The following is a 25,199-nucleotide window of genomic DNA, read 5'->3' on the forward strand; positions in this document are numbered from 1 at the left end:
CACCTCCTCTGGGGACCAGGAGAGTGCCTTCTGTCACTGGCTGTGTGGCCCTGGGCATACAAAGTGGGGATACAAGGATCCTGTGTCTCGGCAGACCATTGCTTACTTGAATGAGGCCACATGTCGAGTGGCCAGCACAAAGCCTGACGCACAGAGGCGCTCACTGATGCTGGTTGCCATGGTAAGTTCCTGCTCACAACCCGCGAACAAAGGGATGATGGGGCACACTCAGCATGAGGCAGAGACGTTGGTTCTGGAGGACAGATTACCAGTATGGACTCAGGCAAATCCACATAAATACAGTTATTTCATACTAGATAAAGGTGCTGAAATCATACATTGGAGAAAAGATAGCCTTTTCAACAAATGGTGCTGGGAAAACTGGAAATTCATATGCAGCAAAATGAAATTAAACCCCTATCTCTCATCATGCACAAAACTCAACTCAAAGCGGATCAAGGACCTAGGAATTAGACCAGAGACCCTGTGCCTAACAGAAGAAAAAGTAGGCCCAAATCTTCATCATGTTGGATTAGGTCTTATGTTCTTAACAAGACTCCTAAAGCGCAGGAGATAAAATCGAGAATCAATAAATGGGATGGATTCAAACTAAAATGCTTCTTCTCAGCAAAAGGAACAATCAATTATGTGAAGAGAGAGCCTACAGAGCGGGAGAAGATCTTTTCCACATGCATACCAGATACAGCACTAATCTCCAGGATATATAAAGAACTCACAAATCTTAACACCAAGAAAACAAATTACCCAATCAATAAATGGGCTAAGGAACAGAACAGACACTTCTCAGAAGAAGATATACAATCGACCAATAAATATATGAAAAAATGTTCAACATCTTTAGTAATTAGAGAAATGCAAATCAAAACTGCTCTAAGATTTCATCTCACCCCAATCAGAATGGTAACCATCAAGAATATAAACAATAAATGTTGGTGAGGATGTGGGGGAAAAAGGCACACTCATACATTGCTGGTGGGTATGCAAATTGGTGCATCCACTCTGGAAAACAGTATGAAAATTCCTTAGAAAACTTGGAATGGAACCACCATTTCACCCAGCTATCCCACTCCTCAGTCTATACCCAAAGGACTAGAAATTTTAGCATACTACAGGGACACAGCCACCTCAATGTTTACAGGAGCTCAATTCACAATAGCTAAACTGTGGAACCAACCTAGATGCCCTTCAACAGATGAATGGATAAAGAGACTGTGGTATATATACACAATGGAATATTAGTCAGCTTTAAAAGAGAATAAAATTATGGCATTTGCAGGTAAATGGGCAGAGATGGAGAATATCATGCAAAGCAAAGTTAGCTAATCCTAAAAAACCAAAGGCCAAGTATTTTCTCTGATAGTGGATGCTGATCCAAATTGGGAAGTGAGGGTTATGGGAAGAATGGAGGAATTTTGGGTAGGGCAAAGGGGAGTATGGGGAGAGTAGGGGACAAGGGGGTAGGAAAGATGGTGGAATGAGATGCACATCATTACCCTAGGCACATGTACAATGGCACGAATGGTGTGATTCTACTTCATGTACAACCAGAGAAGAGAAAGCTATATCCATCTGTGTACAATGAATTGAAATTCATTCTACTGTCATGTATAACTAATTAGAACAAATTAAAAAAAAAAAAAAAAGAAGAGGGAGCTTATTTAAAGGGCTGGGCAAACTGTACTGGATACTCAAGTACATGACCAAAGTGGCATTTCAAGTCACTGGGCAAAGACGGACATTTTTCTTTTTTCTTTTTTTTAATGTGGTGCCAGGGATCAAACCCAGTGCCTCACACGTGCTAGGCAAGTGCTCTACCACTGAGCCACACCCTGACCCGTTTTGTGTGTGTGTGTGTGTGTGTGTGTGTGTGTGTGTGTGTGTGTGTGGTGCTGGGGATTGAACCCAGAGCCTTGTGCATGGGAGGCAAGCACTTTACCAACTGAGCTATGTCCCCAGCCCTGCAAAGATGGACTTTTTGATAAATGAGACAACTGGGTGGCCCATCCAGAAGACGAAATTTGGTTCATACTTCACACTGCATGCAAGAGTAAACTCCAGACAGACCACGGGTTTGGGAGTAGGCAGAGGAAAGCATGGTGAGCCCGGGAAGGCTCTCTGCCACACCCCCAGACATGTGAAGCAGACGCCTCTGACTATGGTGAACACCCTTCACAGCAATGAAAGCAAAGGAGAAAGGCCACAACCAGTTGGGAGACTCGGGGCTCTTTAAAAGGCCCAGAGGGCTGCGGTGCAGCTCAGCGATGGAGCTCTTGCCTGGCACGTGTAAGGCCTGAGCTCCACCCCCACATGGCAGAGAAATGAAACGAAATGAAATGAAAAGGACCAGAATATGATAAAAATGGGAAGAGACATGATCAAACCCATCACAAAAGGTACAAGGATGGGCCTCAAACATATGAGTGGTGTTGGACTCACTCATAATTAGAGAAGCGTAAAAGAACACACCTCTGAGACATCATTTCCCCCTTATCAGCCAGTGGCAGTCCTCACATGACAACGTGGTGTTGGCAGGCTGTGGGAAGCAGGCGGACCTGGGGCTGCTGGCGGGATGCAAACTGAGGGCAAACAGTAATCCCTAACAATGCTACAAATGCCCTCCCTTTGGACTCAGCAATTCTACTTCCAGGTGTCTGCCCTGAAGGTGCAGTTCCTACGATATGAAAACACACAGGCAGGGCCATCTGTGAGTCCTGTTTGAAGTTGGAAGACACTGAAACCAATTTCATAAGAAAATGGTAGAGAATCTGCTCTGTGGAGTACTATGCAACCGTGAAAATGAATAGTAAGCTCTCTGCCCTGATAAAGAGGAATTTCCAGGATAAAGTGAAAACAAAACAATTGCAAAGCAACCCAAGTACACCAAAGTACAAGGGGAGATGCTTAGTAGACGACCCTTGATGTAAGAAAGAGGATGTAAGAAAAAGTGCACACATTTGCTTAGATGTGCAAAAGAAATACAGGAAGGAAACACCAGGAACGAATGAGCTGCTTGCCCACAGGAAGTGGTAAGGATAGAGAAATGGGAGGGGTAGTAGTGGGGAGGAGGGACAGTTCTCTAAACACTCGCTTCAGTAGAGCTGACCTCAGCCACAATGTGAGGGTCAGTCTTATAAGTCAACTTGGCCAGGCTCTAGGACCCAGGCACTCAAACACTAGCCGAGGCACGGCAGTGGGGTCATTTTGAGATGTGGCGGACATCTGCAATCAGGGGACTCAGCCAAGGTTCATGCTCACCCGCCAGCTGAAGGGTCTAGGGCAGGTTTAGGGATTCTGCCTGGAGATGCGGTGTCGGCCTCCTCAGGAGTTCCCACCTGCGCATCTGCTCCATCTGTGGGCCTGCAGAGCCCGCGAACCGTGAGGGGGTCCGGGAGGCACCTTGTTCTGCCTAGCCACCTGCCACCCCAGGTGGAAGGGGGTCGCCCTGCTGCCTTCTGCACTTGTAAGTTCCACTGGTTCCACCCAAACTGGCCCCTAAATTCCATTCTCCAATAAAATCGCAGGCTCCTGGGAGGAGGGTGTGATTCCAGGGCTGAGGCAGGGAGAGGAAGAGGTCAGCCCAGGACATTTCCTGGTACCAGGAAGAGGAAGTGCTCAAAGGAGGCCTGGCTGAAAGGGCACAAAGTCAACATGAAGGTCCTGAAGTGGCCCAAGCTGGGACCCCTTAAGGGGCCTTTTGATTTCCATGGACCCACCTGGTAGTCCATGATCTGCCATGTCAGGGTCACCTGACCGACCAGCATCCTGGATTACACCCTGTGGTGTGTGACGCGACAGACTCACAGGTCCCAGCATCCGGAGGTGGACATCTCAGAGGAACATCATGATTTGCCACAGGCCCCGGGACTGACAGGGCAGAGCTGACTTGCTGAGGAGCAACTGTGGAGTGGATTTTTGCTGCTTGGTTCCTAAATTGTCTTTATTTTCTTTGCAAATAAAGTAAATTTTGCAATAGCTGTGCCCTCTTTTGTGCCCAGGTGTGCACTGCCAGGCTCCAGTGTGGGTGCGCTCTGCTGGCCTGAGTGCGGCTTTTCCCTCTGTGTCCAAGCACCGTCCGAGACCACCTGTGGCAGCCTCCGTGTGCAATGACCTAGCACTGCCACTTCTTACAGGATGATGCTGGCGTCCCCTGCCGTCTCCGCGAGGCTCCGGTTTGTAAGCCTGCACGGATCAATGACTGCTGCACAGAGCAGGCAGTGTGTGTCTCTCTGGGGCTCCTAGTGGGTCACCCCGGATAATGATAAATACCATCTTTAACTTAAATACAAAGTACTTGGCTGAGGCAGAAAGCCAACTGGCCAGGAGACAGGCTGTGCTGTCATTTTTAACCACCTCTCTCCTCTCAGCTTCCAACTCCTAATTCATTCCTCAGCTTAGAAAATGAAACCCAAAGTCTCCAAGGGGCCTGGAGAATGCAGTTTAAGGTGAGGTGAGGAGCCCGGCCGCTCTGGCCCCTCTGCGCTGGCGGCAGCACTCTCTACACCTGAGTTCCAGCAGAGGCCTGGAGCGTGCGTCTGCAGCTCTGAGGCCCACGCTGCTCTCCTGTGTCCACCTCGTGCATCCTGACTGCTTTCTTTCCTGCTTCTGAGGTCCAGACTCACTCCAACAGGTGAGAACTGAGTACAGACTCTGCTGGGCTCAGTGAAGGCCCCCAGGGGTGAAGGAGATGGCTCTGTCCTTGGACAGCTGGGAGAGGGAAAGACGGGGGCCATTCTGCCTGACTTCATAAGAGAAAGAGGCTGACGGGCTCCATGACAGGGAGAGGCCGGAATCTCAGCTCAGAGGAGCAACACAGCCCCCACCTCCTGGCCTCTGCGGACGGAAGACGCGCCCTGGGTGTTCACCCCCTGCTCACTCCAGCCTGTGCCCCCACCCCTGAGGAGTTGTCAGCTCGGGTGAAGGACTTCCAATCTCCTGGACTTGCCCAGTGCCCACCAGGAATCCCAGGGTGTCCTGGGTCCTTAGAAACCAACCACATGTGCTCCTTCTGGATGACACCGGCTCCACCTCCCTTCCACAAAGACTCTCCTAGGCCTCCGCTCTGAGCTTCTGGCCTCCATGGCGGGTCCCCAGCTTCCTGGTTTCTCTCATACCTCAGGGGCTGGCGGAAAGTGTCCATCATCTGAGAGGCCTTGGGAGGCAGCGAGCGAGCGTGTGAGGGCTGGACGAACAAGAGTCTTTTGGTAGGAGGGCCAGGCCACAAAGAGGAAGAGCTCAGCGAGAGCCGCCCTCTAGTGATGGTCTGACCCAGCCTTCAGGAAAGCTCTGAGCCTGAACAGGATGGTGTCCCAGGGGGCGGGCGGGAAGGACAGACTTGGGCTGATGACAGGGACCGAAGGAACCAGTGGAAGTCCCTGCAAGACTCGCTCCTACCACAAGACTCAGTCGCTCAGGGCCCAGGCCCTGAACTAGGCTCAGCTGTGCCTGGACCCCTGTACTCAGATGGCCACAAGCATCCCCAGCCTGATCTGAACACTGCATCTCCTACTGCCCCAGCACCCGCAGCCTCCCTAGCACCCACAGCCTCTTCCCACCCTCACTGTTCATGCCCACCCTCCCCCAGGGCCCTCCTTTGTCCTTAATGCCGTCATCCCATATGCTGGGGAGGAACCACTCACTTCTCCCCAGCCCCTGTGGCCTGTAGAGGAACCTCCCACCGGGTTCTGCAGCAAGAGGGTAGGTACCTGGCCCAGCCACAACTCCAGCACCCGCAGTGCAGGACTCACCGGACGGTCTTGTCCCAGTCGCACCACAGATCCTTCCCGAGGGCCTCCATGTCCTCCTGGAAGCGGGTCAGGCAGCGCTTCTGGATGAGGGCGCTAAAGTTGGCATCCTGGCAGGCGGAGACCAGGAGGACCTGGTGCACTGTAACACAGGGAGCCAGGATGTCACGGCCAGCCTCCCGCCTGCCCGCAACAGCCCCTCCCACCACATGCTCACCCCAGGCTACCCGAGCCCCGCCCACCAGTGTGCCCTTGGATGTGGAGTGATCATGCAGAGTGCTCCCTGGAGGGGGCTATGGCTTTCATTGGGTTCTCTCCTCAATTCCTTTGTGTCCCTGCAGAGGCCCTGCCTACTAACAGCATGGCCCCATGATGCCCTCAGTGGCACTTACTGCTGCTGGTGACAACTGCCACTTGTCCCAAGAAGGCCACAGTGCTGATGCCAGGCTATGGGTACTGATGTGTCACACTAGACAATTCCACCCTTAAACCCGTGGAAACTGAGGCAGTGAGAACTCACAGGGACTGGACCCAGGCCTGCTGGCTCATGTGCCACCGTGCGGATCTGCAATGCCACCAGGTAGCTCCCCAGGCAGAAGAGGAAGGAGCCAGTCCTGCTCCCTGGAGAGGCCATAGGAGAGCCGACCCTGTCCAGACTGGTGCCTGGGGTCGTGCTGAACTACCCAGCTGAGGCCCTGGGCATCCCGTGTCTGCTGTTTGCTGACCGCAGACCACGGGGGCAAGCTGAGTGAACTGTGCTTTACCCGCACCTTAGAACATGGCACCCATGCTCACCTGTCCAGAGATACACTGAATAAAATCAAAACTCACCCGCCTCCCAGAGCTCACCACTGGCTCTGGTGAGCAAGGGGTTTTTCTCTGTGGCCCCCATCTGCCCATCCACCGGGCTGGACATCCATTCTCTTGGCCTCTCTAAGGGGCAGCTGGGTGGGATCCCTGCATTCCCTGTCCGGCATCTGGCTGCTGGAAGGCCGCAGCTGCGAGCTAGAAGGGAGTGCTGATGGGATGGAGAAGCCTGGGCACAGCAGGGTTTGGGGCCAGCTCCCGAGGAGCAGGGCCGAGGGTCTGGAGAGGCCATGTGCCCCTGCCTGACAGAAGGGAAGGAGACAAGCTGGGGAGCTCAGGGCATCCATGTGGGCTGGAAGCCCGCTGGGCACAGTGGCCACGACAGGAAACTGGGAGTGCCATCCCTGAAGCCACCCTCACATGTGCTTTGCCTGGCTCCTCAGGGTCTCAGGAGAGGGGTCTGGCAGGGACCAGTGAGCCCGGCCAGTAACGTATCACAGTGGCTTTCATAGCAACAAAAAGGAAACCCTGTCTCTAATTAAAAATAAAAACCCAACACAAAATGCAAGCCCCACAAAACAGTATGTGGAGGTGGTGGGAAGCCTGGGGTGACCCCGGGTGTGGTCACGCCAGTCTCTGCTTCGCTGGGACGTCCTCATGGGCATCGATGTCCAACAGGCCTGGGTGGGGGCAGGACACCCTGGTTTCCCTTGGGGGCACTGTTTTAGGGAAGGATACACGGGAATATGCTTGGACAGTGGGCTGGACAGGTGGGGAGACTGGGTGCCTCAAGAGCAGAGGGCACCCTGGTCAGAAGGAGGGTTGGAGTCTGGAGACCAGGTTTCTAAGAGCCGGGAGACTCCAGGGACTTTGGAGAGCAGCTGTGGAGAACTGGTGGTAGGGACGTCCCAAGGAAAGGCTGGCTCGCACATCCGAGAAGCCCCTGGAGGAGCTCCAGGGGAAAGGCTCCAGTGTCCAGCCCTGGACACCAGGGAGACCTGCCTACTCTCAGCACAAGACCCCCCACTAGAAGGTGGGGTTATGGAAGAAGACTGCCGGGGGGGCCGCTAGCCCCTCACCCCAGGTGGCACCTGCCCTACAAAAGCTCAGAGGGCAGAGCAGCCTCTCCCCCAGCTTCTCTGAAAGCCTCTCTACCCACCTAAGCTCATGCCAGCAGGTATGTCCCCAGTGTCCGCACCAACACACTGAGCACACCTGGGGACTAGCTGGGCCAGCTGTGAACACACCTACTATCCTAGGGACTCATAATTATGCCCAGAGTCAGGGCAGACTTGGGGCAGGGGCCGCTTCCCACACCTGTCCCATCAGGACCCCCTGTGGGCTATAGAGAGGTGAGCACAGGGACATACAGAGGGCTCAAATAGGGCTCATTGAGGAATTCCATGTCTCCCATCCAATCTCATGCAAGGGTTGAGGCTCCTCCCCATTTGTCCCCACCCCTGCCTGTGCTGCCACCTGGAACACCTTTCCCTGGTAAACCTTGTGCCCCAATCTGACCTGTTCCTCCAGGGCTCCTCTAACTGCCCCCAGTTGCAGGAAGCCACCCTCCCTGTGCCCCAGCCACTTCCTGGGCACTCAGGTGGAACGTGCAGAGCAGTTTTTCCCTCTGAGAACCACTTTCACCGCCCTCGCCTCCCACTCCTTTCTGACTCACGCAGACGTCATCCTCCTGGCACCCAGCAGATTGTCAAATGAACCAACAAGTGCCCGAGACAGCCACACCCGGCTGTCAGCGGGGGTGCTTCGTGAGGCGAAGCCAGGGTGCCAAGTTCAAGGGACAGGCTGGGCATGGGAGGGTCACAGGTTGCTATGGTCTCCTCTCCTGTTCTGGAAGAGTGGCTGTTGGGACCAGGGAAGGTAAACGTGCATGGATGATGTGGCCCAGGCAGGGCTCTGGGTGACATGGCAGAAACCAGCATGGGCTGACACTAGCTGTGGAGGACCTGTTTTAGGAATCCCGGTGGTTGCACAAGTGTCCTGCAAAGCCAGTCCCCAGGGGGAGGCGGTGATGCCTCCTCTGTGGGGGAGGGGGGTCCCCAGCAGGTAAAGGGAAGGCACATGCTGGGGGACGGGACTGACACTGTCCTCTCAGCCTGGTTGGGATGCATTCTCAGGGGCGTGTCCTCCTTCTGCAATTCTCCCTGTCACAGTGTCCCTCTCTGTCATTTTCAGGTCGTCTCCACTGCTGTCCTCTGGGCTGCAGAGCATGGCCATCTGGCCCCACATCACCCTCTCCTGCAGCCTCCAGGGTGGCAGCTCCAGCTCCCACCATGTGTGCAAACCCCACCCTGGTCTGGCTGCAAGGTCAACCCTGCTTCTGCCCTGTCTCCAACCGGTTCTTTGCTTCTCAAGGGTGGGATCTGCAGGGCCCAGCTCCATCCATGCCCCTGCTCTTTGGGAATGGAGACCCCACCCCCACACACACTGCCCTTTCTTTCCTGTCCTGGGGGAGCCCAGAGCCTTCAACTGGAATGAGGCCTGGGCAGCTACGCAGGCAAATCTGGAAGCAGTTTCAGTTTTCAGGTACCAGGCAACAGCGCTTGGGTTTTTCTTAAAAGTTCCTTTCACTGGAGGGAGGGGCAACATTATGGTTTTAAAGGAGAACAATTTTAAATTAGCTGTTGGGGCTGAATGGGTTCTTTCCTCTTTCTGACTACAAATGTAACCTTCATGATTCACATCCAAAGTCCCTGGTGCTGAGGCTTCCCCAAAGGTGGCCTTCCTCCCCCACAGCACAAGACAGGAAAGTCCTTTAGGTGGTGCATGATTTAGGAAGTGGAGTCTGGCTCTGTCTCTCTGTAGCAGGAAAGGCTCCTTCAATGAGCACAAATAGCAGCCACACCAACAGGCTGGGGGGATCCCCAAGCCCAGCCCAGGAGTGGCAGAGCAGCTGCAATCCCCCACAACTGCCTCAGAACACACGGGAGACATGAGGTGGCAGCTTCAGCATCACAGATCCCCACAGTGGCTCTCAGTCTGTGGCGATCCATGTCTGTACAGGGCTGAGCCTGCAGGAGATGGGTGAAGCAAGGGTCACTGACACCCGGATACCTGGAAAGTCATCCTCAGGCTGAGTCATCCCAGGCTCAGAGCCACTGGACACCAGGGGAGTGGCCTGAGGGGGTGAGTAGGCGACTCCTGCCAAGGAGCCTTGCTTGAAGAACACAGGGCTGCACCCTCTCCGGCACCAGGCCCTCCAGGGAGCACCTTCTCTCCAGGTTGGTGCAGCCCCAGGTCCACATCTCCCACTGGAGGCCGCGGTACCCTAAGGCGTCCCTGCCCCTCTCCTAGAGGGCAGGTGTCTCTGCAGTGGGCTGGGCTGCCCGTCTTTTAGAGAAGCTTGTTTGTACACATTTTATAGGCCACAGTGCAGAGGACCAGGTGTGTAATTAATTTATAATAATCAACCTGCTGCCCCAGGAGGAGCAGGTCCAGAGATTTTGCTGGAGGTTGCAGGACCCACTGAGCCTGGGGATGACTCTTCCAGGATTAAAGTGCCTAGGGCCCAAAGGGGTTGGTGGAGGGCCCTAGAGCTCCCAGCCCATCTGAGCAGGAAAGTGCCCCCCCGCCAAGAGGCTCTTTGTGTGTGTGTATGTGTGCACATGCAATGTGGTGGGTGTGTCTGTGGCGTGTGCAGAGGGTTCCTTAGGCCCACGATCTTCCTCGGTGGCCTCAGGGTCTCTGCACCAGCCCACATCTTAATCACATACCCTGCTGTCCCTCCACCATGTGGCTGCTGGAGTACTCCGGGCCGACGAAACCTGGAATACGTGGGAAGTGCTCAGTCACCCTGGTGCTCCTTGCCAGGCTTCTGCTGTCATGCTTCTTCCACTTGGAATTTAACATCCTCTACAGCAACCCCCCCCAACCTCTGAGCTTCCCTCTCACTGTCTCAGTCTGGTCAAAGCCCTCCCTCTCCAAGAGCTCAGCTGGCCCCTGCCCCAGGTGTTCTCTTCCGGCAAGAATCTCCTGGGCTGAGACCCTCCACCCACCCACCCTCCAACACACTCTGAGCAGCCTGGGAGGGGCAATGCAGGGAGGAGGGAACAGGTCCTCCTGGGCCCAGGTCCTTTTCTTCCTGTTCTAGTAGCTGCTAGTCCTCAGGATGCCAAGCAGATTCATCTCCTGTCACTTTTTTTTTTTTTTTTAAATATTATTTTAGTTGTAGATGGACATAATACCTTTATTTTTAAAATTTTTTATTTGGTGTTGAGGATCAAACCCAGTGCTTCACACATGCGAGTCGAGCGTCTACTACTGAGCCCCAGCCCCAGCCCATCCTGTCACTGGTTTTGACCCTCTGGTTCCAGCCCATTGTCCCACTGCCACCCTTCCCCACTTAAGTGCCTGCTCTGTGCTGGATGTGGGGTTCCTGTGCACATTTGTTGGCTCTGTGTTATGTCCTTGACCCCCACCCGCTCCCGCTCCCGCTGGACTGCACTGGCCCTTCTAAATCCTGTTTGGATTAGTGTGGAGGCCTCTACTACTGGCAACCTGGTGACAGGCGCAGCCACACACACAAGCCCCGCCCCCCTCCTGCTGCCAGCCTTGGTCCTGCCCACAACCACCTCTCACTACATTCTACCCACTCAACAGCTGCTGTTCATCTCTGAATTTGACGAGACAAGAAATAGTCATGTTTAAGGCATAAAACACAAGTTTAAACAGACTGTCTACCACAAGGAACAAGAAAATATAGACCTCAGAAAAAAGATAGGAATCCCCCTGGAAGTATTTGAGAACAGAAAATAGAAAAGATGTCAGAATAAACTCCACCAATATTCCTCAAAGCCAGAAGGCCAGTGATCAACCACCAAGTGCCAGCTGTGTGCCAGACTCAGGAATCCCAGGACTAGGGGATGGCGACCTCAGGCCTCTTCATCCCACAGAGGAGCAGCAGCTGGGAGACAGGGAGTGGCCTGCCCAAGATCACCGGCCCTGAGGGCAGGCACAGGGATGCAGGCAAATGACTTTAAGTGTGCTCTGAATCCTCCAGAAAACCAGAGGTCAGACTAGGGCAAAGAGCCAGGTACTCAGCACAACATACAAAAGGCAGTCAGGGAGACGTCAGACAAACAGGAGACCAAGGACCCTAAGGCCCAATATTGTCCCTGACAAAGTTAAATCCCACTACAGAGCAGCTAATGGTACCTCACACTGGTCAGGATGGCTGCTGTGAAAAACAAAAACAAAAAGAAATCCAGAAAATAGCCACTGTTGGACAGGATATGGAGAAACTAGAAGCCTTGTGTGCTGCTGATGGGAATGTCAACAGCTGGCTGTGGTGGAAAACAATATGGTGGTCCCTCAAAAAATTAAACACAGAACTACCACAAGCCCAGCAGTCTCACTTCTGGATAAATACCAGGAAGAACTGAAAGCAGGACACTCCAGTGTTCACTGGCAGACAAACAGTTAAACAAAATGTGGTCTTCCCATACAACAGAATACCATTTGACCTTCAAAAAAGGAAATCCTGACACATGCTACAACATGGATGAATCAAGGACATTTTGCTAGTGTAATAAGCTAATCGCTGAAGGTCAAATACTATATGATTCTGCTTGATGAGGTACCAAGTAGCTGAAGGCACAGAGAAGAAAAGGAGAATGGTGGTTGCCAGGGATTGTGGGGGACAGGGAACTACTGTTTAATGGGAACAGTTCCACTTCTGCAAGATGAGAAGAGTTCTGGTGAAGGATGGGTGACTGTGCGACATCAGGAATGGATCTAATACCACTTCACTGTATACTCAAAAATGGCAAGTCTTTGGGATGTGTATACTGGTACAAGTAAATACAAAATGACATTTAAAAAACAATGAGTGGGACAGAGACAGCTACTTTGTAAGAAGTCCCATGCAGTTGTGACTGGCAGTGCTTAGTGCATGGGTTCCTCACGTGTCCCCTGCACACAGGGGCACAGCCAAAGGGAAACCAGATTCCAGAGGGAGGAGTCTCAGCATGACTCACAGATCTGGATGAGGAAAGTAAATAGGGTGCAGAGGACTGGAGTCCTCCAATTTAACACAAGGACTGGAACCAACATAGACAAATGCCATCTAGGCCAAAGGAACCCTCAGTACCTGCTGAGCAGTGGTCCTAATCCACGATCTGTTCCCTGACCACAGTACAATAAACCCAGCAATGATTGCTGGGGTATGGGGGGATCCCAAAAGCCTGAGCCAATGGGATTTCTAAAAACCCAATACCAAAAAGTCCAGAAACCGCAAACACAGAAATTCCAGAAAATATCCACAATTAGCACAAGACAGACAGACAGACTCAGGGGTTCAGCCAAAATGCCAAGCAAAGGACTGAGCACACTCCCTCCTAGACCAGAAAGCACAGGATGAGGGGAGCAGGGAAAAGCAGAGTAAGTAAACTTAAGAACTTGTTCCTTTGAGGGGAGGGATATTAATGATATTAACCACTGTTCATTCTGATCAAGAAATAACATCAAAATACCAATTTGCAGAATTGGATTGAAAAAACGCAGATAGCCACAAAGTAGAGGGAATTAGAAAATAAGGACGTCATCTTGAGAGGCTCCTCAACTTGCAATGGGGCCACATCCTGACGACCTCATCCAAGCTAAAATGACTCCAGGTGGAAAGACACACAACGCTCCTGCCCGTGGAATGGCCTGGCGAAGCCATAAGGCATACCTGATGGTGACAACTGTTCCCACTATTGATCATGAGCTGCCTGAGAGCTGTGCTTGCTGCTTCCGCCCAGCACTGCAGAAGCCGGGGCTGCTCATCTAGCCTGGGAAAGGCCCAAATGCAAAATTCGAAGTGTTGTCTAGGAAATGCAGATCACTTCTGCATCATTGTAAAATGGAAAAAGTTTAAACCATAAGTCAGGAACCGCTAGACAATGATATGTTCAATAAAATGGACAAGTTCATAGGCAAGCAAAACATAAAGCAACCTCAATGCATAAGAAGATACAGATATCCTAAGCAGACCTAAGGCCATGAAAGATGGCCATATTCTTTAAATCATCTCTAGATGACTCATTACCTAATGCAGAGTAGACGCTGTGTAAATAATTGTTACACCATACTGATTAGGGAATAATGATGAGAAAAAGCCTGCAAATGTTTGGTACAGATGCAATTAAAAACACCATGAGGTTAGTTGTGGCAGAGGCAGAGCGAGGATGCGGAGGGCTGTTTATGTGGCGCAGGTTTCACTGGGTGGGCACTGTGGACGTCTGATGCCAATCACCTTGTTGCAGAGTGCTGTCCTGTGCTCTGTAGGGCAGCCTCAATAGGTTGCTTAGCAGCACCCAGGGCTTCTAGCCTTCCCTGCCATGACACAGTGTAACTACCTGTGCAGTGTGACAGGTGGAAGGTACCAGAAGTTTGGCTCTTTTCCTGTCACTCCCTCCTCCAGCTGCCTAGCCGGCAGCCATTTTCATTCAGCAATGACTCATCATCTGGTACCAGTGAGACTCATGCCTCACACACCAACCTGGAGCCTTAGTCACCAAATTGCTGTTTAAGGGACTGTGCGTTCTGGGTCTCTTCCCCCACCACTGGGGGCTTTGCTCTGTGAAAACAAGAGCTGCTTTTAATCCTCACAGTACCACAGGCATGATTATGCAAATATGTATCTGGTTGGGTAAACTGCTGACCTCCCCTTCCCAGAATCTGGCTCAGGATAACCCTTCCAACAGTGTGTGTGTGTGTGTGCATGCGTGCGTGCGTGCGTGCGTGTGTAGGGGGGGGGTCTAGGTCAGCACTGCCCAGGTCAGCTGTACTCCAGTGTCTGAGGGAGGGAGGGAGGGAGGCAGGCAGCCCCAGGCCATGGCTAGTCTACTCTGCCTCCCTGCCCCAATGGTTTCACAAACTCTCCACTAACTTGCTGACCTGAGAGTCCAGGTGAAGGGGGTTCAAGCTGGCATACATTGGGGGGCAGTGCCCGTATGGCCTGATGAGGTCTTTGGCAGGTGTGCAGGGGTCAGAGAAGTGGGCTACCCTTTCTAGCAGTGGAGGGTAGGGAAGAGGGAGAGAGGTGCTGTTGGAGCAAAATGAGCAGCCCTGTGATTCCTAATGGGGACTGCACTGACAATGATGCTCAGGCTTGCAGGGTCCTGTGTGGTCCTTAATGTGTCTCCCTGGCTCCTGCTCTGGCAAAGTGGCTCAGAAGCTGTGACTTACATGATGGTAAAAGTGACATCTTTTGGATGTCTAAGAAACACTGAAATAAAATCACCGTTAAGAAAAAAACCCTAACCTCTGAAAAAGAAGTTCATTGTGTTAATAAGGTCTTGTTAGGGTCAGTAACCTGAATATGGTTGCTGTGTGGACATGACCTTCACCCAGGGGCAACAGTACCAGCCCCAGTGCATCCTGTCCTGGAGTAGGGAGGGCTGTGACCAGGGCGTCCCTCCAGAGGCTCTTTGTGTGTGTATGTGTGCACATGCAATGTGGCGTGTGTGCCTCTGGCATGTGCAGTGTGTGTTAGGACGAGGGCTGTATGTGTAGTGTGTGGTATATGAGATTGTGAGGTGTGTGATGTGTGCGGTATGTATGTGAGTGAGGTGGTGTGTGTGAGATGCATGTAGATGCGTGTATATGGTGTGGCTGTGTTGTGTGTATGGCATGAGGCATGTGTGTTTTGGCATGTGTGTGCTATGTGTGTTTGGAGGAGGTGGTGGAGAGAGTGAGCAGCCCGAAAGCTGCTCTGGATTATGTGCTGAAAACTAGGCAGAGCCCTGTCACCTTCATCCTCTTCACTTGCCACTAAGAGATTGAAGGGCAGGGCTGAGGCACAGCCGGAGTCAGTACAGTGGATGGTCTCCGACAGGTCTCCCCTCCCCCTCTTTCCCTTTGCTAGTCATCTTGGTTGGAATCTCCTTTTTTCAGGAGGTCAATCAGAGTCCCTGGTGGGGTAAGAAGCTCTGACAGGGTTCTTCCAGTTCCTCAGGAGTCCCCTGAGCCCTTCCATCCACAGGTGCCATCCCTACAAGGGGCAGACACCCAGTTCAAACATGATGGGTTCATGTGATTGCTAAGTATACCCCATGAGTTCCATTTAGGGGCTCAAAAGGTGTCAGGAGTGTGATGAAGGTGTTCTCCATGACCTGTAGGTTTGTCTCTGGAAGCCAAATATTTCCAGACAAGAGGAAAAGTTTCACTTTTCCTCATGTGCCAGCAGGAAAGTGACTGTCCATCCTGGGACAATTCTCGTGGCTAGGTCTAGGCCAGGGTTCACTGAGGGCACGGCTCAGAATGCTACATAGAGCCTCAAGAATAATTGTGCTCTGGGCTGGGTGTGGTGGCACATACCTGTAATCCCAGTAGCTTGGGAAGCTGAGGCAGGAGGATCTCTAGTTCAAAGCCAGCCTCAGCAACTTAGTAAGGCCTTAAGCAACTCAGTGAGGCCCTGTCTATAAACAAAATATAAAAAGGAGATGTGGTTCAGTGCTTAAAGCACCCCTGAGTTCAATCCCTGGCACCAAAAATAAATACTGTGCTTGGGGCCTCAGGGAGGAGGTGCTGGCACGCAAGCCCAGGGCTCCACTCCCAGACGCAGCATTTTCATTGAAATTGACATACATGTGGCACCCATGTCACACACTGCCAGATGCCAGTTTTAATTGATCAGAAGTTATGAAATTGGTTCATTATAGGGGGAGAAGGAATCAGAAGAGATTATCCAGTGAGCTCTTTGCCTGCAGTGAGGATTCCACTTGAAACATTTCCCTGTGACGCTGCGTCTTCACCATCCTGGCCTGGACTGACACTATGCATACTGAGTGGCATGCACCCATGGAAGGAAGACAAAACCCCAGGAATTTCTTCCTGCAGCTAACCACACAGTGCTGGTAAACAAACACTGAATTGATCAGCAAGTATGAACCCCGCAGATCTGGATTCTGGGATTAGAACCTTCCAGGTTTAAAGCAGCACCATACCTATTGCTATACATTTCCATGATGTCCCTGTATTTATGTGAAGTTCTATATTTCAACAAATATTCAGCTATTCAAAAGCTCCCCTGGAGTCCTTAGCATGACAGTGAGGAAGGCATGCTTGCTTCCCAGGATTGAGAACTGAGCAGCTTCACTGCGGCAGTGGTGGGCGGCAAACCTAAGTGAATTCTGCAAAAACAGAAGCTTGCAATGCAGTCATCAAAAGAATCATTTTAAAAAAAAAGTCATCAAAATAATGTCCTTTTTTTCTGATCAATGAATAGGTTTTTGGTGGTTATACAAGAAATTTAAAAAATGCATGCAGTGACATATCAGGTTCTTGTATAAAGACAATAGTAGATAGGATTCTCAGAGGAAAAACAACCTATAATGGGACTTCAGTAACTGCAAACAGCAAGTGATCAGGTTGAGTATCCTGCCTGATTGTACAGCTGTCACAGATAAATTCTTAAACCTGTGGACTAGCAGACTTAAAAAAAATTCCATATTGCCATTCTGCATAGCAGACTCAACATCAACATGGAGATCTGGCTGGCACTGAGGCTCAGGAAGAAAACATTGTGTGCTCGTCATTCTGCTCTTCACAGCTGGTCCCCAAGGACATCAATTTACTGATAACCTCATGAATTTGTGTTTGTTCTTCCAAAGATATAACATTAGCGAGACCACTCAGAAAATTGTTAGGATTACAGAACTTGGACTTCCCAGCAGAACATGAATCGTTTTCTTGGTAAACAAGGAAGGTCTTTATATGTGACCATGACATGGAGCTTTATTTACACAAGCTTTAGAGGGTGCAGGCTCTGGGCACCAGTAAAGAACATTTATTTATTTATTTATGTAAAATATATTACACAACCCAGCTCTCTGCCTTGCTAACAGAAAAATGTTAGTTTCTTAGGAAACTGAAACAGTAAATTCCATGTCAAATCAAATAGATTCTTAAAACAACAGGAGAGGAGATGATTATAAGATTTTGCTTTTCACATAAATTTGGTCAAGGCACGTTAAGTGGTAAGATTTATCTTCAGATTATATTACGTTGAAGCAGACTCAGATTTCTATACAGATCTGATGCTCCTTGGTAAGGTTTACAAATAGAAGCCAGGAATTACATAGCTCCTGGGAAGTCCTGGGTCCCCTCTCCTCATGGTGTCTGAGCAGTCTCCACAGACAGGCCCCATTTCCATAAGATGTTTTCCTGGCTATAAAAATGATGCCAATGATCACTCCTTCACCAGTACCAGAATGGAGTGAACCTCCTTGTAGCAGGCACTTCTGACCAACACCCAGTTTGAGGAGAGACCACAAGAATCAATAATAATAACTGCAGGAGGCTTCCCGGGGCACTTGATTCCTCAAACCAAATAATTTAATTTTCATTAAAAAAGGTGGGTACACCATATACATGAAACAAATCCAATAGCTATAATGGTTCATTTTATGGGAACATCACCAAGGAAGTTGAAATATATAATTTCTTACAGGATTTATTGCAAGTTGCTGTTGCCCCTGGGTTTCAGTTGTAATCTGAAAGACAAAAGCCCAGCAAGTTCTGCCATCACACCAATGGTCCCTGCCTCTCTTTGAATTTCTATTCGAGAGCCAAGATAACAAATGTCCTCAAGAAGGAAGAGAGTTGTCCTCATTTCTGCAAAAAAACATCATTTAGCAAAGAAGCACCAAGTGCTGTATGTGACAAGAATCAGATTTCCAGTTTCAGTTGATATCCGGATAAATGGGCTGTGGTTCCAATTCCCGAGTTCGGAACCGCAAGGTGCTTGCTTCTGGAGCTGGGCAACATATTTTGGCCTTGGGAAGCCTGCGCTGGCGCCAACCGGAGCTTGAAGCTCCAGATTGGAGGTGGGGGGCAGTGGACCCTGCATCCTAGGTAACCACCCATCCCCTAAAGGTAGGCAGACCCTTGGCATGTGGGGCAAAATTGCCGCGCCTCCGAATCCCTGGCTCCGCCACACCCAAAAGCCGCTCTTCCCCAGCGGACCTGTTTGCCGCATTGCGTCTGCAGCACTGGTACCCGGTGGGCGCGCCGCGTAGAACCCTGTGGCCACGGAGCCCATGCCGGAAAGACACGGCCCAGGTTGTGGGCCTCATCGTGCCCTACTCACCAAGGAACAGCCAGAGACAGCACCAAGGGAGGCCTCGCAAGCTGGGAGCCATGGTGCGCGGCAAACCAGCCGACCTGCGGATCCCGTTTGCTGCAGACTGCGCCAGCCTAAGAGGCGCGCCACCGCGGGCGGAGGCGGGGGGGCGGAGGCGGGGGCGGGAGGAGGCTGCGGCAGCGAAGCCCTGCCCACTGCAGCTCCTGGGCTGCTGGGCCAGCACCTGCCGCGCTGGGCCGCCAGGGGACCCTCAGGGTTAGCACGATCAGGCTCTCAGACGGACATCCCTAAATGCTAGCAGGACAAATGCAGTTCTTTCACTAGGGAGGGCCTCATAGACTCAAGCATCTTTCCCTCTTCCTTTGCCTGGCTCCTGGCCACTCCTGCTTCTGGGTCTGCGGTAAAAGGCCCGGATTTCATTTCCGCATCTACCTCTTCCCGAGATGCCCACACTGGGAAGCCCCTGGGAACAAAACCAGCCTGCCTTTGGGAGGACACAAGGATCATATAAAAAACTGAACAAATGCGGCTGTCTGCAGGATGTAAGAACGGCCCCAGGTCCTGGGACTGGACGGAACTGAGCTCTTTATATGGTCAGGTGGCCGCTCTGGTGGACTGGCTTCTAGGAGGCTAGGAGGGTATCCTGGCAGGAAGCTACAAGAGCCTCCAACAAAATTCTGACCCTGAACTTAGTGGGGAGGAGTTTCTAAACAGGTGATAGATCTGTATTGGGGCTGCTCACTTTGGCAACTGGAGAACTGGTTATGTTGGCACGTGTGTATATATGGGCATAAAGGGATGAGAGAAGGGCTCCTGGAGAGACAGAGCTGCTGTGAAACCCAGGGGATGAGCAGATTTCAGAAGGCACAGGCCTGTGCTGCAGGTAGAAACTGGAGTTATCAGCTCAGGGCAGCTGAGTTAGCCTGAGCTTGCAAGGTTTTCCTGGTGTCTGGATTTTACCTTGCAGTAACAGCCTGTTCCAAGAAGCCCTAGTAGTGGAGTAGATTTATGTTCATTTTGAGGAATGAACCACTGCCCTTGGAGGGGTACAAACCACTGGCCTGGTACAGTGCCACATCTGTTGTAGCAGAAGCTTCACTCATTGCTGTGCTCAGCATGAAATATCTCTGGATGGTTAATATTCCTCATATGAAGAGGGGATATAGGGGCTGGGGTTGTGGCTCAGCAGTACAGCACTTGCCTAGCATGTGCAAGGGGCTGGGTTCAGTCCTCACAGCAAAAAATAAATAAAATGAAGGTATTGTGTCCAACTACAACTAATATATATATGAAAATAAAAGGGAACACAGCCAGTGGCAAAGACACTGCTGCCACCTGCTGGCTATGAGCTCAGAAGTGTCAGTTGCCAGGAAGCTGTGGTCATCCATCTTTCTGAACACAGGCTGGTAGGACATGCAGAGCTTGCATGCCTTCAACATGGTAGCCTCAAGTGTTCTGTGAGGTGTATGGGTTAGATGATGGGGGAGGGCATTCATTCTCTTGACCTAGCACTTCTTTTTCAAACCCAGGAGGACACACCCTCAAGGGTGGCTTGGTTCCCCATTGATTCATTGAGTCTCCAATATGTGCAAGACAGTGTTAGGTAAACAGGTCCTGCCCTTCAGTTGGTGACTATAGTGGATGACTTAAAAAACCCTCAATGGTAACAGGAATTCTATGATGCAGGAACTACAAAAACAAGGGACAAATGCATCAGCTGCAGACTAAGTGCAAAGGAAGATCTTAGACAGCAGTGGGGTATACACATACTGGGGTGAGAGGAAGACACAGGCCTATCAACAATCCCCAAACAAAAGAATCATGAAGAAAAGCAAAGGAATATTACAACTTGCTTTTAAATCCAGTAATAAAGAGAAACCCTTAAAAGCAGCCAGAGGGGGAAACAAGACATTATATACTATATGAACACAGATCAGGGTGACAAGCATTCTCATGAAAAATGCAAACCAGAAAACAAGGGAACATCTTTAAGTGCAGAAAGGAACAAAGCTTCAACTGTTCGACAGTTTTCCATTAGTTGCTGATGCAGAGGAGAAGGCTGACCTGGTATCCTCACTCTCCATGGGCAACTAAGAGGCCAAACTCCAGCCACCATCAATTTGAATTAGTGATTCTCAAGATATCACATTTCTAAGCAGTAACACCTTATAGCCCTATAAGTTTACAATATAATATAGTTGTTAGAAAAGCATTAACAAACCAAGCATTATCTTGGAAACACTTAGCTTCATCAAGCATCAGATATTCAAATCTCCCAAGGGATTCTTCCTGTTAAAACCAGAATATTGGAGACTTGAAAGTAGCTGAGAAGATGTTATATGTCTTCCTATTTCCCCAAAAGATCTCCCCAAATGAGAAACAGTTTTCTAAGGAGTGAAAATAAGAAAATTGTGTGCTCAGCATCACATGGAGAATTTTGGCACTGCAAAATAGCTGAGTAAAAGAGGTTTAGTCACTACCACCAGAGTATAGTTGCACACTCATGCTCTACCCTCAGCCAGCCACACCTTAGTAGAGGGCAAGGGTGGACTGAGACAAAGTTTGGGAGACAGACAGGGACAAGGGTAGAGAGATTACATTATAACACACTAGAAATGAAAATAGTATTCTAGCACCATCAAGGTGAACAAGAGAAAGTCAACTTTATCTAAAATTACTGCTGAAAACCAGATGAAATTTTACACATATAAACCAGAAGACCCCTGCCCCCAGAGATGCTATCATAAATGTGTAACATAACCACACCAATGGGGACCAGGGATAAGAGACCCAACCTAAGTCAAGGTCAAAAATAACATTTGACTGCGTAATATAGGCTAAAACCAAAAAAGAACTGTTTACAAACGCTGTACTCCAGTTAGTAAATCAGTCTCTCATAGGGTTACGATTTAAAAGCTGTAATGTCCATATGTGTATACCAGGAATGCACAAATAAGTAAGTATATTGAGAATAACAGGATCCAGTTTAGTTTTGGTACTAGGGATTCAACCCAGGTCACTTTGCCACTGAGCTACATACCCAGTCCTTTTTATTGTATTTTTTTTTTTTTTTTTTTTGAGATGGGGGGTCTCACTAAATTGTTGCTGAGGCTGGACTTGAATCCTTCTGTCTCAGCCTCCCAAGTCACTTGGATTATAGGCATGTGCCACTGTACCTGGCAGTTTTCTCACTATTGGTGAAAGAAGGTAGAAATAAGGAAGGGAATAGAAATTTAAAGCATCAGTATGAACAAATATATATACCCAATGGACCAAATATAGAAACAAATATAGGTGTGTCTGTGCAAGGCTTAATTTTCTCTCTCTCTCTCTCTCACACACACACACACACACTTCTTACCTGTATCAATTGAGCCTGAGACCAACTCCGACAGCAATGAGCACACCTTACTGACAAGATCTTGGTTTCTAAATACCACTCTCCATAAAAGGACAGCTTGTTTAAGTCATTCATTCCCGTGCTGGAGCAGGGAATGTTCAAGATGGGACTAAAATAGTCTGCAGTGCCAGAAAATAAGTACTTGGAAAAGGACAGCATTTTCAAAAGAACACAGAACCCAACCTAAAAATAGCCCCTGTTAGAGCTGTAATGATCTGAGGAGCAAAGTAAGTAATGACAGTATTGTAACTCACAGTATTGTAATGTAACTCACAGAACAAAATAAACATCTATGAGTCCCAACTGCTATGAATAAATAAACAAACAAACAAATAAACAAACAAGGAGGAGGAGGAACAGCTTTTCCTTATAGGAACATTCCACATAATACATGTAGAATTAACAAGAAACCTGTGAAACCCCTTAACAAACATCACAAGGTAACTATTTCAGGCTAGATCTGTTGATGGATGCTGAAACCAGTGGGCAAAATTTTTTAGGAAATATATTTGTAAACCTTCAAAGAACTCCCTTAATTACAAAGGAAAGATGATAACTTTAAACACTGGAGAAACTGGCAGAAGCCTCTCTAACTTGTTGATCAAGGATAGTATATCCTGCAGAGGATATCCTTGAGTACTCCTATCAAAAATGCATAATCTCAATCTAATCAGGAGAAAACATCAGAAAGGCTCAAGCTAAAGAAGCATTCTGCAAAATAACCAATCAATACTCATCAAATGTCAAGGCCATGAAACTCAAGAAAATGCTGTGGAACTGTCATATGCTGGAGGGGATTAAAAAAAACCCACAATAATCAAATGAAATGTGGGCTACCGGATTGATCCTGGAATAGAAAGAGAAATTCAGAGAGAAAACAAGAAACTGAATATTGTCTGTGTTTAATAGTATTGTGTCAATGTTAATTTCCTGGTTTTTGATTATCTTATACTATATAAAATTGTGTTATTAAGTAAACATTAAAGTAAGCTGGGTGAAAGGCATACATAACCTATCTGCAGCATTTTGGCAACTGTTCTGTAAGCCTAAAATTATTGTCAAATTAAAAAACAGTTGTATACTCAACACTGAATTAACACTGCTCATGAGCCTATTTCTTAGCAGTTCTTTTAACCACTCCTAATTACTCAGGATGTTGCATGTGCATGTGTGTGAGGAAGAATCCTTTAACTCTGAAACTAATGATAGTTTGTTGAAAGCATTTTAGAGTCAAGCTAGTGACCTTACTGTGAATGTATTTCTAAGTTTTGGATATACATCATATGTTTATGAATACTAATGCAGTTACAGTCTGCAAAATCTTTGTATTATCAAATGAGGGGAAAATGTCCCCTAGTTATTTGTTTTTTTCCTAGGAAAATCACCTATCCTGTTTCCGGGCATCCTTTCATTTCAGACATTCACAGAGCATGTAATCTAAGTCTGCTTCATCATGTCTTTCCTGGGGCTTAAATAGTGAGAAAAGGACACTTTTCCCCTCAGGATTGTCATTTATTTAATTTTGGGTACTGAGGATTGTACTCAGGGGCACTTGACCACTGACCCACATCCCAGCCCTATTTTGTATTTTTTATTTAGAGACAGGGTCTCACTGAGTTGCTTAACACCTTGTTTTTGCTGAGGTTGGCTTTGAGCTTGTGATCCTTCTGATCTTCTCAATCTCCCAAACCTCTGAGATTACAGGCGTGTGCCACCGCGCCCGGCTTCAGGATTGTTATTTTTAAGAACAGAATGATTATACATATCTAGCTAGAACTGCTGCTGGTAATCTTTGCCCTCATGTATAGAGACTCTGATACCAATCCAGAAAAAAATCAAAATCCTCTAGACCCAGCTATACCTGAATTCATTTCTCAAGTTTTCAATTATGTAAGTTCATTTTCATTTTTTGTGCTTTGGCTAATGAGTTATGTTTCTACCATTTGTAATCAAGTTATCGCCTGACTTACACACTGATCTATGACCTTCCTTAATACTGAAGCAGGTTACAAACATTCCATAGAACAAAAGTAAAAATAAATTAAATAAAATGAAGTAATTTAAATCAAAGTGAAGGTATGACCCTAAAAGATGCATTACACACTGGCAGATGATAGCATTAGCAGCTACAGCACACCTTGACTGAATGCTTTTATGTTATAACAAACACTGTGGCTAATGCATTACTCTATCTCCCTAGGAAGACAGATACTTCTCTTATCTCTGTTTTACAGAGCAGGCAACTGAAGTACAGAGAGATTATGAACAAGGCAGGAGCAGAAATCTGAACTTAGAAAATGCTTCAGAGGCTGCATTCTTAAACAGTACACTATTAAAGATGAACCAGTTTGGCTCCCAGTTTTCTGGCAGTAAAAGCAAAAATAATTTATAACAGTCAATGTTCCTAATACATACGATAAAGATATTCTCTGATCTGTCAATCCCATCTGTCGTGTTATTAGGGCAGAAGTTCTACATCCATACTACTAGCTGGGAATTCATACAATATTCATAGATCAGGTATATCCCCCACCCTCAGACTAAAAATTCAGGCAAAGATACATAGAACCTGTAATATTCCTGATAGTTTTCTAGGAACAATTAAAACTATTAGCTTTATAAAGCTTATCTCACATATTACCATAAACTTGGTGGCATAGACAATGCAGATTTATTTTACTTCTGGAGGTCAGAAGTCTGACACTGGCCTCACTGGGCTAAACTCAAAGGCTACAATTCTTCTGGTGGCTGTAGGGGAACATCTGTTTCCTTGGTTTTTCCTGCTCCTGGCGGCCAACCACATTCCTTGGCTCCTGGACCCTTCAGTCTTCAAAGTCAGCAGGAATGGGTGAAGTTCTTGCAAATGCCATTTTCTCCAAGTCTCTTTTCTGCCTCTTCTACCACTTTTAAGGACTCATGTAATTAGATTAAGACTACCCAGATAATCTAGGGTAAGCTTCCCAACTCAAGGTGAACTACTGATTAGCAATATTAATTTTTGTCACATAAGACACATTCACAGGTTCTGGGAATGACAACAGGACACTTCAGAAGGCCATTCTTCTGCCCAAGTTAGTACTTAAAAGTTAATATAGATAGAATGCTGGCAAAAAACTATTTCTTTAATAAGAAATTACTTGTATAC

At 48.7% G+C, this 25,199-nt stretch overlaps 1 protein-coding gene across 2 annotated transcripts in view; it reads right to left on the minus strand.

Annotated features, from left to right (window-relative positions):
• Positions 1 to 18,788, minus strand: part of Ramp1 (receptor activity modifying protein 1) — a 40,099-nt gene extending 21,311 nt beyond the window's left edge. The window contains exons 1-3 of one of the 2 annotated variants that reach the window (XM_027951736.3): positions 18,661 to 18,788; positions 10,301 to 10,351; positions 5,766 to 5,904 (exon numbers count right to left, since the gene is read on the minus strand). In XM_027951736.3, the coding sequence (XP_027807537.1) occupies positions 5,766 to 5,904; positions 10,301 to 10,351; positions 18,661 to 18,712 (242 nt within the window). In that variant the 5' untranslated portion in view covers positions 18,713 to 18,788. The remainder of the gene's footprint in view (positions 1 to 5,765; positions 5,905 to 10,300; positions 10,352 to 18,660) is intronic. The other variant, XM_027951737.3, reaches the window with a different exon arrangement.
• Between the last annotated feature and the right edge of the window lie 6,411 nt (positions 18,789 to 25,199).

This window comes from Marmota flaviventris, chromosome 11 (assembly GCF_047511675.1).
Source record: "Marmota flaviventris isolate mMarFla1 chromosome 11, mMarFla1.hap1, whole genome shotgun sequence".
Taxonomy (NCBI): domain Eukaryota; kingdom Metazoa; phylum Chordata; class Mammalia; order Rodentia; family Sciuridae; genus Marmota; species Marmota flaviventris.